General features: G+C 47.5%; 1 protein-coding gene across 2 annotated transcripts; it reads left to right on the plus strand.

Annotated features, from left to right (window-relative positions):
* Positions 1-341: 341 nt before the first annotated feature.
* Positions 342-12945, plus strand: tlcd3a (TLC domain containing 3A). Of its 2 annotated transcripts, none has more exons than XM_062536314.1 (5): positions 342-959; positions 4802-4888; positions 6490-6709; positions 8759-8854; positions 9992-12945. In XM_062536314.1, exons 1-5 carry the CDS (start codon positions 838-840, stop codon positions 10319-10321), a joined length of 855 nt encoding a protein of 284 aa, XP_062392298.1. In that variant the 5' UTR covers positions 342-837; the 3' UTR covers positions 10322-12945. The 2 variants fall into 2 exon arrangements, with proteins under 2 accessions (XP_062392298.1, XP_062392299.1); XM_062536315.1 differs by lacking the exon at positions 342-959 and adding an exon at positions 2942-3027.
* The last annotated feature ends 3711 nt before the right edge of the window (positions 12946-16656 follow it).

Genomic DNA, 16656 nt, shown 5'->3' on the forward strand with positions numbered 1-16656 from the left:
TCAATTGTGTGCCTTTTGCCTCATTATTGCAGTGCCAGTGACTAACTCCCTTTGGCATGATGTCAGCAACTGAATGAAGGAATATTTTAGACGTGAAATATACTATAGTTTCACCTCATAGTATATGCATAGACACTCCGTTTTGCAGGTTAACCTCGTGGGATAATGTAAATTTTGACCAAATTCAAATTATGGATAAGGTTTCAAACAGGCCGATTTCTGGTTCTGTAGGCCCAGCCTATTCTATATTCTAATTTAGGTAAAATCTAGAGGGCGCTGTCCTGCAAAAATATAGGCGCCTTCTCCCAAAGTTGAGGCTGTAGCATTGCACAGGAATTAAGAATGCTTGTCGAGCGGTGGATGAGCGCTAACGGAATCCATGAACTTGTCCTGACGAGAAAAATAGTCATTTGAATGGGCGTATCATTTATATTTGACCTATCTGTAAAAGGAACCTCAAGGATAAAACGCACTGCATAATGACATTTCTAATGTTGGATTTCTTCATGTGTAATCCTGTGAGATGTAGCTAGCTACTTGGTTAGCTTGTTTGTTGGCCACCGGCTTTGCGCCAGGAGTAAAGACCAATCAATCGCCGGCTGCCTTCACCGCTAGTTTTTGTGTACAGAGTACTGCTGCTGAGGCAAGGGAAACGCACAGCGGTCACCGGTGACTGGACCTGGTGGCGTGAGAACTACGTTAGCTAATGCAGTCTATTATATACAGCAATTTCCAGTCACCGGTTTTGAACCGAGGTGTTTAAATTACGCCGCCGAAGGTCGACCCAGATTATAATAATAGATATATCTTAGCTAGCCGGACAAGTGCTGCGCAAGGATGTTGCAAGTGCTTGGCTGCGGCGTCGTGGTTTTTCCAGGTCTGTTCTTCCTGTTTCGAAAAGTGCTACCGTCCATTTTCAAACATTGGACCGATGCTGACGTTGTTCTTGTTAGCGAGAGGTAAGTAATTTTTATCCTTGATCATTCGGTTCTCAAATCACATTGCCAATAATCCTCCCTAACGGATCAGTGCCCGTTATCTGCTGGAAAGGGAGCGGACGGCCTCATGGTTTAGCCAAGTTAGGCTGAGAGGTGTATAAAATGTAGCTAACCTAGCATAAATTGACTTGTGAAAATATTAGCCAATGTAATGTTAAGCTAAATAAATGAAACGTTAACGATGCATCTAGATAATGAACATTCAACGTGTGTGTCACAAGGGTATGCTAGCTTAGCGCTCGTGCATGAAATGATAACGCCGTTATATTAAGTAGCTAACAGTGTAGCTGACTGTCCCGTTGCTTGTTTTTTAAAGGCAACTTTAATTGACTTGGCTTATTTATCCTTATGATAAGATCCCACGTAAAAGCCTGACTCGAACTTGTTTAGAGGAGAGAGATACTCAGAGACAGAAGTTATGGTGGATGCTCGGATGCTCATTTATAATGTTAATATCTAACGATAGTCAACGTTACACAGACATCTAGCGTTATTACTTGTGCTCAGTAACGGTGCAGGGGTATTGACTGATTTAACTGGTGCCTTACAGGTTAAACTGTCTGTTGTATTCATTCAGAGGTAGTATGTACTTTGTAACATTATAATCTCAACATAAGTGTCAGATTTATGAGATGTCACGAGATGCCCTGCAAAGCAAACTTCATGTTACTCAAATCAAGCTTGTGAGTGTGAATTTGGTCATTGGCAGCCCTGTAGTTGCTACAAAATATAGAGGATCGAAGACTGGGATTAACGTTATCATTTCACGTTAGAATTTAGCCAAAAAAATGCTGGCCGTGTTACATCAATGTCACTAGGTCAGCATATCAGCGTACCGTCAAGTGAACATACCAGGCTTTTGAATTTCTGTCTCTGAGACAATTAGGAAATTACGATCTGAGTAGTAGATATCAAGAAGACATTCACATTATCCCTCTCAAATACATACAATACTTATGTTAAGTCGACTTAACTGTATTTTAACAAACTCGCCGCATGTCATTCTCATTGGTCGGTATTCTTCACGTGACTCGGGGCCAAAGTGCTTGGGTGTTTTTCTCATATGTAGTGCTTTTATCTATCGCCAGCAAACAAACACACTGTGTCAAACTGATAAGGGGTCAGCCGGAATTGCCTAAGCTGAAGAATAGTTAAGTTTTGTGAATCGTCCGACGAATTCCTTGGCAGTAGCCCTAAGACTTAAATTGAGCAGTCCAAATCCGTATTCATTGTAGAGACCGTGCCTTCCGCAGTACAATCGCCTCCCCATCCCGGCGTAACATTTTGAATGTGGTTAGGATTGGTAGGGTAGGATTCTCCTCAGTAATATCCTAAGTAACTACCAACGCTCTGGACAATGCGTCCACTTCCCAAGTGGATTGGTGTCGTTGAAGGGAGAGTCATTCAGTGTGCCTATGTCCTGACACCAGTGGTTCCCATCCCTTCCCCAAGTTGAGTACATTTTTGCCCATATGATGATGGCTAATGGGTACAAGGCTACAAGTAAAGCCTGTGTTTCTCTTCTTCCAGCCTTAAGCATCAGAGACAGGCCATTGTAAGGACCCCTCTGTGCTGTATTCGCTGGTGCAGATCAAAGACATTCACACACACATTCTGAAGTTTAGATCAGCCTGTTCCTGATAATGTGACCCATTTCATGCATGAAATATCTTGGCTGACCGTATTGAAGCTGTGGTTTTTAGGACATGCCTTGAAATTGCTGCTTCTAAATTCTTGGACTCTGGCCAGTCTTGCTGTTTGTTCTCCCTTTCCCCCCCTGACCACTGAACTTGTGGATGTCAGGTCAACCACTGCTAATCGCTTACCATGTACTTTATCTTCAATTGAGTTCAGTCCACTGATTGCTCAGTGATGAGGGATAAGAGTGTGTGTCCAAATTGGCTGACTGCGAGTGACACCAGACGTCTGGAGAGAAAACAAGCCGGTCAGGTTGTTCTCCGAGTTCAGCTTAGAAATGTGTCAGAGAGGTGTTAATGAACCGGCGCCATGCACCGTCATCATTCCCACCGTTAAGTGAAAGCAATTTCTCAGTGTGTGTGTGTGTGTGTCTGTCTGTCTGTGTATGCACTTGTGTGTGTGTGTGTGTGTCTGTCTGTCTGTCTGTCTGTCTGTCTGTCTGTCTGTCTGTCTGTGTATGCACGTGTGTGTGTGTGTGTGTGTGCGCGCATGCACCTAGATGCATGTGTGTTTGTGTGGAGGTAAGTGGGTGAGGTGCTCTAAGCTGTTTGCCTGCTCTCAAGTGGTCTTCTGTTGATGTTTTTCCCCCTCGAGTCGAGTCGACTCCCCACTGAATCCTGCCTCTGTCGTCACTCGGGCCCCCGCTCCCGCTCCGCTCCGGGCGCTGGCCGAAGCACACAGCCGAGTGCAGCCTCAGCTCCTGCTCCGCGCTCAACTGCACACTCCATTAACCCCGAAGACGCAAGCTGAGCTCCGGATGAGCCAGCCAGTTTTCCCCCCCAACACGTTTCAGCCCCACTGAGTAATGGGGGGAGGAGAAATCAGAGGCAGAGTCCATCTAACATGGCACACCAAGGTTGCCCTCTCCACTGCTGGGCCAAGAAGACAGACTATGTGTGTGTGTGTGTGTGTGTGCGTGTGTGTGTGTGTTTGTACTTTACGTTTGTGTATGCGTATGCATGCATGTACGCGAAATGCGAGGGAGGCGGACAAAACAAAACAAAGGCAACCTTTTCCTCCCCCGTCTGGTTGCCCCCTCTGTTCCTCGCCCAACTCCAAAAGGAGGAGAGTGGACACAAAGAGTGGATTGTGCAAATCTGGGTCTTGTGACAGTGTTTCCGAGTGCGAGGCACTGAAAATTCAGTGGGTTGGGGGCGCTTAACCGGGGGGGCTAACTCAAGCGTGAGCTGACAAGCCAGGCTCACGTGTCCGCCGTTGTCATGCTGAAGAAGCGCCAGCCTGGCTACGGCGACGGCCACTTGACAGTCTCTTGGAGTTTGCTTCACTTCAGCCTTAGTCACAAAACACTTATCAGGTCAACCTTCGGAGTAGACTTCACTCCCCTCTTTTAAGGAACTTTTTAGTGTATATTTTGCCCTTGATGGCTTTATTCAGATAGGACAGTAAAGAGTGAGCAGAAGCTGGTGGGAATCGGGAAATGACCGCAGGCTGGACTCGAACCCGGGTCCTCCCCGTGGACCTTTCTGAAGAATTGTACAGTGATCTTGCCATGCAGAATTCAACAGAAAGATGCATGGCTGGATTTTAATGTAAACCCCCCCCAACTAAGAGCAACAAAAGTCTTAGGTTTTGCCATACATCCGTGAGCATTTCAGAGCTGTAGAATATCCCTCTGATGAAGGCCTTTGTTGGTTATGGCGCCACTGGGTCATTCCTGCAGTCCATAAAAGGATAAAGGGGTAAACTCACTAAGGCACAGTGGGGATGATGCAATGTAATTAAGTCTAAGCATTTGCTAAATCGCTATAGTTATGCTCATGTTGGCAAGGGGCCCACAAAAGCCCTAATCATAATTCCAGTAGGATGTTGTATCATCATATTTCAGAATCACTTAACACCTTCCAGGGTTTCCGTTCCTGCTTTGTCTTTTTCATTATAGCAGCCTTTTTGACAATTGTGTGTAGCATTTACCTGGTAGAGGCCCACGTAGCTGCTACCTTCTGTTCAAGGGTTAAACCATCTGGTGATTGTGACATTTGGCCAGCAGGTACCCACAGCGGGTCTGCAGACTCTGCACGACTGATATAGTTGCCGTGGCTCCGTGAGTCATTCTGGAATCTCTTGTGTGTTCTCTTCCCTCCCAGGCTGGTGTCCTCGGTGCATGCCATCATGGCCACCACCGCTGGGGTGATCGTGGTGTGCGCGTGTAGGGGCAATGTGATCAGTGACAAGTAAGTACAATAACCTCTTTCCCCAGTTCACCCAACCAACATGACCTTCAGTTAAGGATAGCCTGTACTGAGAGAGAGATAAATAAATAACTGAATTGCCTCCTGTTTCTGCACCCTTTCATGCACTCATATTTTCTTGTTAGTTGATAAATCCACCAATATAATGTATTTAGTTTGAATGATAATTTAAAATATTAGTTGAAAGTTTGTTTTAGCTTAGCATTCCAGCATTCCAGCAGGCCACAGTTGCACAGGGTGCATTTGTGACTCGTGTCTTAGCGCAGATCTGCTACATGCTAATGCCTGATCTCCTACTTGAGCGGCCACTAGAGAGGCAATTACGTCCGTTAGCCCCCTCCAGATGGCTGGCCTTTTTAGATCCACCTTCACTCCAGCTCCAGCTCCACATCTGCTCGCACGCCCGCCGCCCTGTCCCGTCCTCTCCCCGAAGGACGGCGTGGCGCGCGGGTCTGATCCCCCAGCCTTGGCTGTGCCAGCTGTTCCTCCCTCCCCACAACAGTACATCCCCGCCCCGCCCTTACCCCTCCCATCCTCTCCCTCTGGCTGGATCAGAACCTGTGGTGGTGTGACCTGCCACCTGGCCGTCAGGGAACAGGCTGCGGGAGGACAGCGTAATAGAGTAATCCGACCACCCCACACCCCGCCCCCCGCCCCCCCTCACCTCCACCCCACCCCTTCGCGGCCTTGCCAGGAGGTCCCGGCGAAAATACTCCCAGCAGCCCCGGTAATCCCTCCGTGGAGGCTTAAGCGCTGGGCCCGAGCGCGTGAGCAGCAGACATGATCCTGAGCAGCGGGGGCAAAGAGCCACGGCCAGCCAGTAGTGAGGGCCAGCGAGACCGGGCTCAGGGAGGAAAAAAAAAAATGGCCATCTTTGCTTTGCGCTCTGCTAGTTTTCAGGTCAATGTGTACTTGTAAATATACTTGGTTGGCCAATGAATATTTCAGTGTTGAGAATATGAAGTATGAAATTATTCCAGGTCAAGAATTGGTAGCCATATGTGCGCAGTGGAACTGTTTAGCATTAATTCAATATGATGGTTTACTTTCTGTGTGTGTGTGTGTGTGTGTGCAGGCGTGCACACATGCACACACAATCACAGATCTCCAGACACACACAGTGAAGCACAGCTAAATAATCCTGTGATATCAGTGTGGTTGTATAACCCTCCCTAAAACACACACACACACCCACACACACCCACACACACACACACAGTTTAGGATGCGTGCTCCAGCATGTGTAGCGAGCTCATTGGATGTAATTAATCAGATCACACAGCTTCTATTAGTGTGCTTGTATGGCTTTTGTGGCAGCAATTAATAGAAGCGATTAAGGAATCTAGTGAACGGGGACTTTGGCAAGTTGGACAGGAGGAAATTCACTATAGGGAACCTAAGTGACCGCCCCTTCCGGTCGGTCCACTGGACAGTAGAAGTGTCAATAATGGGGGTTTTTTTACGTACAATGTGGCCCTCACGTCCACATAGAATGTCACCATAGAATGTCCATCTAGAATGTCACAGTTGTCATTGATTCTTTCTCTTTGTTCCTTTTTTCTCTCTTCTCTTCTGTTTCTCAGGCATTGGCTTGCCACCTATTTTGTCATCTGGTATGGCGTGCCCTACATGTCATACGACATCTTTGCCATGTACCTCAGCCACTACAACCGCTTCCGGGTCAAGGGTCACGAGGAGTACAAGAAGCACTCGTGGCGGACGGTCAACTCATTTGTGCGTCGGGAGTTCCTGCTGGTCCTTCATCACATCGCCCTGCTGACCATCCTGCTGCCTGTGACACTGGTGAGAGAGAGGGAGGAAGAGAGAGGGAGAGAGGGATAGGGAGAGAGAGGGAGGGAGAGAGGGAGGGAGAGAGGGAGGGAGGGAGGGAGAGAGAAGGAAGCGAAAATGGAGCAACATGGTGACTGGGAGGGAACTTTCCCTTCCCCCGTCTGCCTGCACTTGTCTGGCCAATCGGTGTTGTCATTACGCCGACCCATCAACACTACTGATTAGACACACAGACATGCACCGACGCATGCACGCAGGCTCACGTAAGACACACACACACACACACACACACACATACACACACACACACACTCACAAAACACACAGTGACATGCACACGCTCTGCAGCTAATATTTCAGTCCATGGGAGGCAGGTGGTTTGGAAACCTGGCCCTGCCGTGTTTTGTGGGTCTGTCAGTGGCGGCGGTGATATGAGATCGCCTTACCCACGCCTCTATTATTCAGAGCCAGCTGCTGCACTGATACACCACCCCACCTCCACACGGCCTTTGTGTCCCTCCTACACACTCGTATAACACACACGCACACACACGCGCACACACACAAAACATGCAAACACACAAAGCTAGGTAACACCCATATCAGTGGCTCTGCAGACAGATAAAAGTTACTGGTTGCTGAGAGGGGGGGGTTTTGAATGTACTAAAATGCTTTGGCAGGCATTTTTGGTGACGGGAGCTTTAGATCGAATTACCAGTGTTTAGTTCATTACGAACAAGAATAACGGCATGTTACTAAGTCATGCTGATACGACGGATAATCTGATAGGGCAACTTCCAGTTGTGTTTGGTGCAGTGTGGCCATTCATTCCGAGTCTCACTGTGCTTGATTGGGCCATCAGAGGCTAGTTGGGGTAATTAAAAGGAAAACGCCAACTTTTGGGGAAATAGATAATTTGCTGTTAGCCTAGCATAGCATGATTCATTTGGAAGTGGGCAGACCAGGTACAGGCTAGCTACAGGCTAATTGTTCTAACCCACTTCCAATGAATTATGCTAAGCTAGGCTTACAGTGTCAGACTGGGTTATTGCACACTCAGAGAAGAGAGGGGTTTGAATCCTCTTATCATACTCCGGGGTAGACATACAATAAACTGATTTCCCAAGAAGTTGGCGTGTTCCATTAATTGTGCCAAAGTAATAATGCTGTATTTCACACAAATAAGCACAAATGCATGTATCCCAAATAAACATTATCTAAAGTACAACAAACGCAGGTCAGTATGAAGTAATTTCCATTATTTAGAGCTAAAGTAAATGAGGTGAAATGAGTTAAGTGTCCAGTACCAGAGTCTATTGTATCCCCAGTGCCTGTCTCTGAGACAGGTGAGATGAGTTCGCGTCTCTAATCCGTAAGGCAGATGTGTGTTGGGGACATCAGGCTGTGTCAGTGTCAGGTCATTAGTCTGTGCACAGATGGCAGGTCTCACTGTCCCTGCTCCTGCTTCATTAAACAAGTGAAGCCACTTCATCCCCATCAGACTAACTGCTGTAGTGGCTGCAGCAGCAACCCCCCCCCACACACACACACACACACACACACACATACACACACACTCACACACATACACACATACATACACACACACACACACACACACACACACACACACACACACACACACACACACACACACACACACACACACACACACACACACACACACACACACACACTCTCTCTCTCTCTCTCTCTCCACACACACTGTGGCTCTGAGCACAGCGATCCCTGCGAGCTGCCGAGTCGTCCCTGGCCGGTCGGCGCTGCCTTGTGCGTTATCAGGTCAATTTGGCCCTGTGTCACTCACTGGAGGTCGTAGGTCTTTGAGCAACCGCTCCGCACTGGGTCATTATCTCGCTTTCATTACAACATGTCCGTTTGTGTTATCACTGTTTTGGCCTGTCGCGGTATATTCCCGAGACTCTTGTCTGTGCTTGGTGTGTTTGTGTATTGTGGTGTGTGGTGTGCCGTGGCGTGGCGTGCCTGTGGTCTGGGTGCCGAGTCTGACGCGTGTGTTCTCTTCTCTTCTCTGGTGCTCAGTTCCTCAGGAAAGACCAGGGAGATTTCTTCATCGGCTGCCTGTTCCTCACAGAGCTCAGCACTCCGTTCGTCTCTCTGGGGAAGATGCTCATCCAGGTGAGGCGTGCTCTAGGAACAGCCGACATGTATTGTGTGTACACACACACACACACACACACACACACACACACACTCGCTCTTGTTGGTACATAAACAACACCAGTGACCTACATGTAGCTTTTGTACAGGGATGAGAGATTGGCACAAACCTCTACACACTCACACCTTTACACACTCGCGCATATACACACTCACTCATTCACCACTTCACATTTGCATGTCTGTACATCTTAAACAGATTCCAGAGAATTTACGCAGCACTCCAGCATTACCGCAGAGCAGCCTGAGGAAATACGCTGCCAGTCGACAGTTCCGGTTCCTTTTAAAAAGGACTTGTCAGTCGGCCAGTGTCAGAACTGCTGGCCCCTTAAGAAAAACAGTCTGGGGGCCCTGCTCTGCAATCTGTTGTTTTCAATTCTGCTGACTCCTGACTCAGAATTGAGCTCGATCGAGAGGAATCTCTCTCTCAGTGACTAGGCACTGTCCCGCTCGGCCACACATGTTACACTGCACCCTGGTGGCCGGTTGAGAAAACAGCGGCTTCAGTCATGAACTCGGCTCAGTCAGCACCTCTCCATGGCAGGGTCACCAGATAGAGGAAGAACAGTGCGGAGCTGTGTTGTTCTTAATGAGCGCTTGTGTCATCATGGCTCTTGTACTTTGACACGATGGAGGTCAAGTTAATCTGGTCACTCTAGAGGTTACCAGATAGCTCAGTGTGATGCACTTCTTGTTCACTGCACGGAATGCATATTTCTACGTAACAAAGTATCTGAACAATTCACACAGCAGTTTATATAATTTATACAATTCTGTATGTTGAAATTCTGTATATTTTAAAATCCTGTTTAAAATGTTATTTCTGTGACATACCAAACTGCTTTAACATGTGGCTCTTTCAGTCACTGTATTGTTTTGGTGACTTTTTCCCCTTTCATATTAATCAACATCCTTTCCTTTGTTTTTTTATGTCATCCCCATCTCCTTGTCCCTCTCTCTCTCTCTCTCTCTGCCCCTCTCTCCCTCTCTCTCTTTCTCTCTCCCTCCCTCCCTCCCTCCCTCCCTCCCTCTCTCTCTCTCTCTCTCTCTGTCCCTCTCCCTCTCTCTCTCTGTCCCTCTCTCTCCCTGTCGCAGCTGGGGCTCCAGGACAACTGGGTGCACAAGGCCAACGGTGGCATGGTGCTGCTCACCTTCTTCCTGTGCCGCATCTCGCTCTTCCCCTACATGTACTGGGTGTACGGCCAGCACTACGGCCTGCCGCTCTACAGCGTGCCCTTCCACCTGCCCCTGTCCACCAACCTGGGCAACCTGTGCATCATGGCGCCGCAGGTCTACTGGTTCGTCCTGCTCTGCAGAAAGGGCTACCGTCTCTACAAGCGCTCCCGGAACTCGGGCCCTCCCGTCGACACCGCCGCCGCCGCCGCTACCGCCGCCCTGGACAACAGCGCCAAGGGAGACCAGTAGAGCTGCACTCACACTCTCTACCACCCACCCACCAATTGACCAACCAACAGCACCGACAACTTACTAGGGCACCATTTTACTACTACTGTTACAGTACAGATAGTGCTGCTACTACTACTACTACTTTGATCACTTCTACTACTTACTACTTCTATTAAGACTGGTAGGACTCCCTTCGGCCCCCCTCCCCCTCCCTCCAAAAAAAACCCGTCACTCGCTGTTCAGCTGAGCTCCACAGGGAAACAGTCTTGGGCATCGGTTCATAACGCTTGGCCTCCGATTGGCTCCTCTCCTGCTTGTTGCCATGGAACTAAAGGGTTGCGGGGGGTGGGGGTCATGCTGGAGAGCGCCAGAGGCCTCCCTCTGTAGGACGAGGAAGCGGGTGGAGTGGCTGGAGCAATGGACGGCACCTCCTCTTTTGCCAGGAGTGGCCTCCAGAAGCAACTGTGTGCACCCTTGGTAAAAAACAAAAAAAGAAAAAAGAGAGCCCCTCTCCCAATGTTGATGAACTACTGATTGAAGAGTCTGTTACAGTTTTAGACCAGTGACCTTGGATATGGGTATTATTATTTTTACTTTTAATTTTTTTGGGGGGGGGGATTCTGTCTGTCAAGTTGTTAGCCCAAGCAGCATCCGTTTGGGGAGATTTCCCCCTTGTTCTTTCCAGAAAGTATTTTTGTTTTGAGAGGAAGGGGTGTGGGTGCACAAAGTCAGTTGGCAAGAGTGTCATCCCATCATTCGTTCACTCACTATATAAATCCATAAATGTGATGTAACCCCACACACACACACACACACACACACACACACACATACAAGCATTTACGCACCATCATACACATCTAGCTCTCCCTCTTCCCATCTCAGTCCGTCCACGACCACCACCCTGCAGCACTCCTGTCTTCCTTGTTTACAGTCCAATAGTTGTGTGTGTGCGCGTGTGTGTGTGTGTGAGCGAGCGAATGTGTGCACTGCCCTGCTGTGACGGTTTACAAGTTCTCTATAAACGTCCTTCCCTTAAAACAAAGTGGGGATTGGGAAACATTGCTTGGCACCTGGTCTAGGTGCTTCTGATATAAGATATGGTCAGCCTCCATCACGGGGACCTCTCTTGAAATTGCTGTGCAGCCTCCTGACCACAGGGGGGCGACGTGGTGTGTAGACCTATCTGTTTACTTCATGCACAGGAGGCATGCTCCAGGGTTGGTGGCGTGGCGTGGTTGGTTGAGGGGTGGGACGTGGGGTATGGTGTGGTTGTAGGCGGAGGTATTCAAGTTGGTGTCTCAAGGCTGCTAAGTGGCGAGAGTGGTAGGCGTGTGTGAATCTGTCCCTCCCAACACTGGGGGGGCCTACTGCTCGAGCCACGTGAAATGCCCTGGGGCATTACTATGGGAATCATTTTGAGCAATAACACTGGCTTTTTTTCTTTTTCTTTTTCTTTTCCTTTTTTTAAAGGGCAGAAGGGGGTGGATTAGAGTTCCCAGCATGCAAACAGAAGGACTGAACAGCTGCATGCTGCTCTGCAAAAACACAAACGCACACTTATATTTATAGGAACAGATTATATATGACAAAAACGTGAAGACTCTCTGTTGGCAGGCAGGAACCCCTTTGTCCCTCTCGTAGCTTTTTAGCCTCTGTGGACAGCGGTGTGTTTTAAGTTTATTTTGTCACAGACTCTCCAGACCTGAAAGAGCTCCTTTTACCGTGTCTTGCCGAACGAGTACAATACCAGCGCTGGCATGTCACTGCGGCCCCAATCGCCGTCCTCAGATTCAGTCCAGTTTTGAACCAACCAAGGCAGAGATTTCCTCTCTTTCGGAGTCGCTCATCACTCACGTCAAAATTGGCGCTCGGTAGAGGTGCAGGTCTGTGTTCAGGATGTGGCTTTATAGTTTGTAGCTGGTGGTTGAAGTGAGGTGCTGACCGTTTTCATAGTCTTGCATCAGAGTTTGGTGAGCCTTGGGTGGTGGACCCAGACCGAAGCCAGGTTTAGCGTTAGCTTTGAACATTAGCATGGAACTCAGTGCGCACATCTCAGAGACATCATTTCACAGGGCTCTCGACACATAGAATAAAATATATTTCATATGTTTTTAGCAAATGCGTATTATAGTTTTTACTACACCTTTTATGAAACTTTTGAGTAGATTCCATGAATGCTATCACAAGCTCTTGAATTTTAAGGTATTGAATTGCTCTTAGAAATACATACAAGTCTGTTCACTGATAATATTTTAAGATGATCTTATAAATATGAAGAAAAACTGGACCTAAAAAAAGCTGCCTTCAGCTGTGTGTGAGTGTATTTGAGTGAGTGTGTTTGAATTCATGTGCACATGAGTGCGTGTGTGTGTGTGTGTGTGCGCGGGTGGGTGCGTAGGTTGGTGGATGAGTTTGTCTGAGGCCTGAGAGGGCAAGATGTCATAGACGTCACTTTAAGCTTTCCTCTTCACGAGTGGGGAAAATATCCCCCCACCATTTCCTGACCTGTGAACTATGCACAGACCTCCTGTCGGCAATGCCGTCATGACACCGAAACATCCCACAGTCCTCCCTTCGCCCCACACTAGTCCTCCCTTCGCCCCACACCAGTCCTCCCTTCCTTTGCCCCCCCCACTAGTCCTCCCTTCGCCCCACACTAGTCCTCCCTTCACCCCCCACTAGTCCACCCCCCTTCTACCCCCCCCAGTCCTCCCTTCCTTTGCCCCCCCCACTAGTCCTCCCTTCGCCCCACACTAGTCCTCCCTTCGCCCCCCACTAGTCCACCCCCCCTCCCCCCCCCCCCCCCCACACTAGTCCTCTGAGCGCTGGCCGGTAGAGTGGCCAGCGGCGTCAGTCCCTCTCTGCTGAGCGTCTGTTCCAGTCGGTCCACTGTCGGGTGCATTGGCAGCCCCGTGGGCCTCCCTTTTAGATTAGTCTGTTTGTGTCCTTTTACTAAGCGGGTAGTTGGTCTGTGTTTGGCGGCCCCATGAATCTACTGTATGCCCCCCCCAACCCCACCTGCCCCCCCGTCTGTGTCGGTGTACCCCGTCCCACTGGCTTCTGTCCAGAGCGCTGCATTGTGGTACGGCTGAGCTGGGCTGAATGGGTGCCCTCTGAATGAGTTTACTCTGTCCCCCTTTGTTTGGTGCGACAGCGGCGAACCCTCTGGAAACATTTCCCTCTCGCCCCCCCAAAAGCCCTCTCATGCCACCCGCTTCCTCCGTCTTTTGTCTGCGGGTTTTAGACAGCGCCGGTTGGCAGCAGGGGTGGGTGGGTGGGGGGTTGGGGGGGGTGTGTGAGAGAGAGATGGCATCGCCAAGAGACCACGTCTCCCTGATATCGGAGGGTGTGTGTGTGTGTGGGGTGGGGTGGGGTGGGGGGGTAGAAACGGCATAATTTGGGTAGACTTGGGGTGTCGAACGCCTGTCCATTATTGACGGGACATGTAGTCAGTCAGAGGGTGTTTTTTTCTTTCCAAGGGAAATTGTGATCAGCGGACAACGACAGGCTGGCATATTGGCTTCCCCACACATGCTGATACCGTAGGCTTGCGTCTGCTTACCCTCCGATTCTTTAACACTGGTGGGTCACATGTCCATCGTAGTTGGCATTACTTTCTAGGGGTCAAAGTTCAGCATGTAATTTGGAGACTTTGCACCCAGACAGAGTTGCTTCCGAGGAGTGAGATGTCATAGCATGCAAACACATATCCAGATAATCATTTTTATTGTCGTTAGTTATTAATTTTTTTAACAGTAATATATGAAGTCTTATGTTTAGTCTCACTAGAGGCATCCTCTCTTTGCTCAGGGTATGGTGAAGAAGATGTTAACACTTGTTTGTTTCTCCTAGAGATTTATTTTTTGAAAAAAGTTGAAACTGTGAGTTTAAGATGAAGAAGAAAAAAAGAAACCTGAAACTTAAAATACCTGGAATGACACACTATTGTATATTTTGTTTTTTCGCTCTTCTGCTGTTTTCTCTTATTTGGGATGAAAGCATTCTGACATGGCTTGTGATATTGCAGCCTTAAAGGGTTGGTAGACCAAAGATTGTCAGGCACTTTAATCAATAATCATCAAAAAAACGTAAACAAAAAAATAGTGAACAGAATTTCACGAACGAGGACAATGGTGAAGGATGTCCCTCTCGTTTTTAATTTGTTTTACTCCGTACACTATCTCATCGCCGCCACATTCGCCCGAGGCAAAGCTAAACTCCTGATGGGAGACTAACGTCTTGCATCTTATCAGAAAGAAGCGGAGAAGTGGCGGTAGATGGGCTTGGTGTACTTGGGGACTCGTTGCCCCTCTGCAGTTTGGTTGCTAGACTTTTTACGCATATCTAGATCAGGCTGGATCCTATCATTCCTGGGGGGGTCGCTTTGGGGCTGCAAATGATTCTGAGCCGTTTAGTAATTTAATGACTGAAGGTGAACGAAAGACGAACGAAGTAGGAAAAAGCTAAAATGGTTAAACCGAGATAATTGAGACGACAACTTGTACAAAGTTAGCACACTCAAACGTGTCCTGTGTTGACCGGGTTGGTGCTGTTAACTCTGGACAGTGAACCAAAATCAGAATCCAGTGCCTTGTGTTAAAAAAATCTGTTCGTATTACCCACACAAGTGCAGCACAAACCAAGGCGTTTCAACAGGCAGTGTTTACAAGGTTGAAGCTGCGTTTCTATACTTGCTTGAGATAAGATGTCTTGGGCAGTTTACTGTGTACCTTTGCAAAACGAAGACAAGGATCAGACCTGCACTTGTTTACATCGTAAATTTTGCTTATGAACCATTGGTGTTGAGCGCACGCACAGATCTTCATTAATTGATCGTGTTGCTATGTTACAGTTAGTAAAAAAGAAACATACCTTGGTCATTAAGAAGTGTTCAGAACTTAAATAGTGTTCTGAGTTCTTTGAAGACTGTTAGGTGCTCAACCACAATATGTGTCTGAAAATTGGCGTGCACAGTAAATTACCCTGAATAGATCAGACTTGAATTAAAAGCTTCATCCTAGCAGTCATGAATCATCCTTATCCATCCCAGTAGCAGCAGAAACCTCACTGACGTTCTCACCTGTCACCAACATCCGTACAACTTCAACATCTGGTGAATCATTTTGGCTTTGAAACATCTACGTTCAGAATTTGTTTGCTGTGTTTGATATTTGATTGATGCTGTTCAAATGAAGGCGTAGGCTGTGTCCCAATTTTGCAAATTGCATTTCATACCCCCCTTACCCAACGTCCCCCCCCTCCCATTCTTGGGTAGTTTCCAAAAAAGTCTAATTGTTTATTTGTGTGATCTGTACATTAAAGAAAACTGCTCACCCATTCCAGTATCAGTTTCAGAAGAATTTTTGTCTTAACTTTGCAATGCCACAATATATTAGGAAACAACACGAGGCAGTTAGATGGAAATGCCAGCAAATGCATTCTTTAAAGATTGCTGGGCATCACGAGTCCTTCTCCTTATGGGATGCATGGATATTAGTTTGTGTATCTCAGCAGATACATTGATGTAATCAAGAGGTAATAGTTTAGAAGTGGGAAGAATGGTTGATGGAGAACCTTGCCGAAGTTGGGGCACAGCCTTCAGTCGATGTTAAGTTTTATGACTCTGGCCCTTTCTGGTGTCACTTTTCTTAGCTGTGGTTTCTTTCGCACAGCTCAATCACAACCTTTAACACTCCCTGCCTCCTTATTTTTGATAAACGTCTGATGATTTTTTCATATATTTATATATCAAAGTTTTGATATATACATAAAGGAGGGGTTTCTCTTTTGTTTGTAGTGTGACCTTTGCTTTCTCTGAAAGAGACCTGGCTATTGACTGAAACTAACCTAAACGTTGATTGAGAGGAATTTATTTTGTTGCAACTTGTGAATCCAGACACTGTTAAGAGAAAAATAAATCTGATTGGGTGAATCCTTTTAAATGAGTCATGGTTTCATTTGTTCTGTGGAAGATATAAAAGCGGTTATTCAACACACCATACACAAGCTAAGAAAAAATGCCAGTAGACTCATGACCAGTAGAGGGCAGAGTGGGGCAAAAACCGACCGTCCTGCACGCAAGACGATTGCTGGTCCAGGTAGGACTACCTCTTCACGACACACAAATATTCTTGATAGTCCATTTATTTGATCTTAACCTAAACTGCTATAAATTAACTTCACATCTGAAGTCCTTACAGTAGCACAGAAGAAGGATGTAAACGGAATGTGCATTTGCAATTTCTCTGTTTTGCAAAGGGGGTCTATAAAAAGTACAGGCAAATAGTGATAAGTTCACAGGTATTACATGCTCCTCCACGCATGCACACATACACACCACCAACACTGCT

Source organism: Sardina pilchardus, chromosome 5 (assembly GCF_963854185.1).
Source record: "Sardina pilchardus chromosome 5, fSarPil1.1, whole genome shotgun sequence".
Taxonomy (NCBI): domain Eukaryota; kingdom Metazoa; phylum Chordata; class Actinopteri; order Clupeiformes; family Clupeidae; genus Sardina; species Sardina pilchardus.

Coding starts and splice junctions, on each gene's coding strand:
- tlcd3a (XM_062536314.1), top strand. CDS start 838: ATGTTGCAAGTGCTTGGCTGCGGCGTCGTGGTTTTTCCAGGTCTGTTC. Junction 6,710..8,758: donor TCCTGCTGCCTGTGACACTG/GTGAGAGAGAGG, acceptor TCTGGTGCTCAG/TTCCTCAGGAAAGACCAGGG. Junction 8,855..9,991: donor TGGGGAAGATGCTCATCCAG/GTGAGGCGTGCT, acceptor TCCCTGTCGCAG/CTGGGGCTCCAGGACAACTG.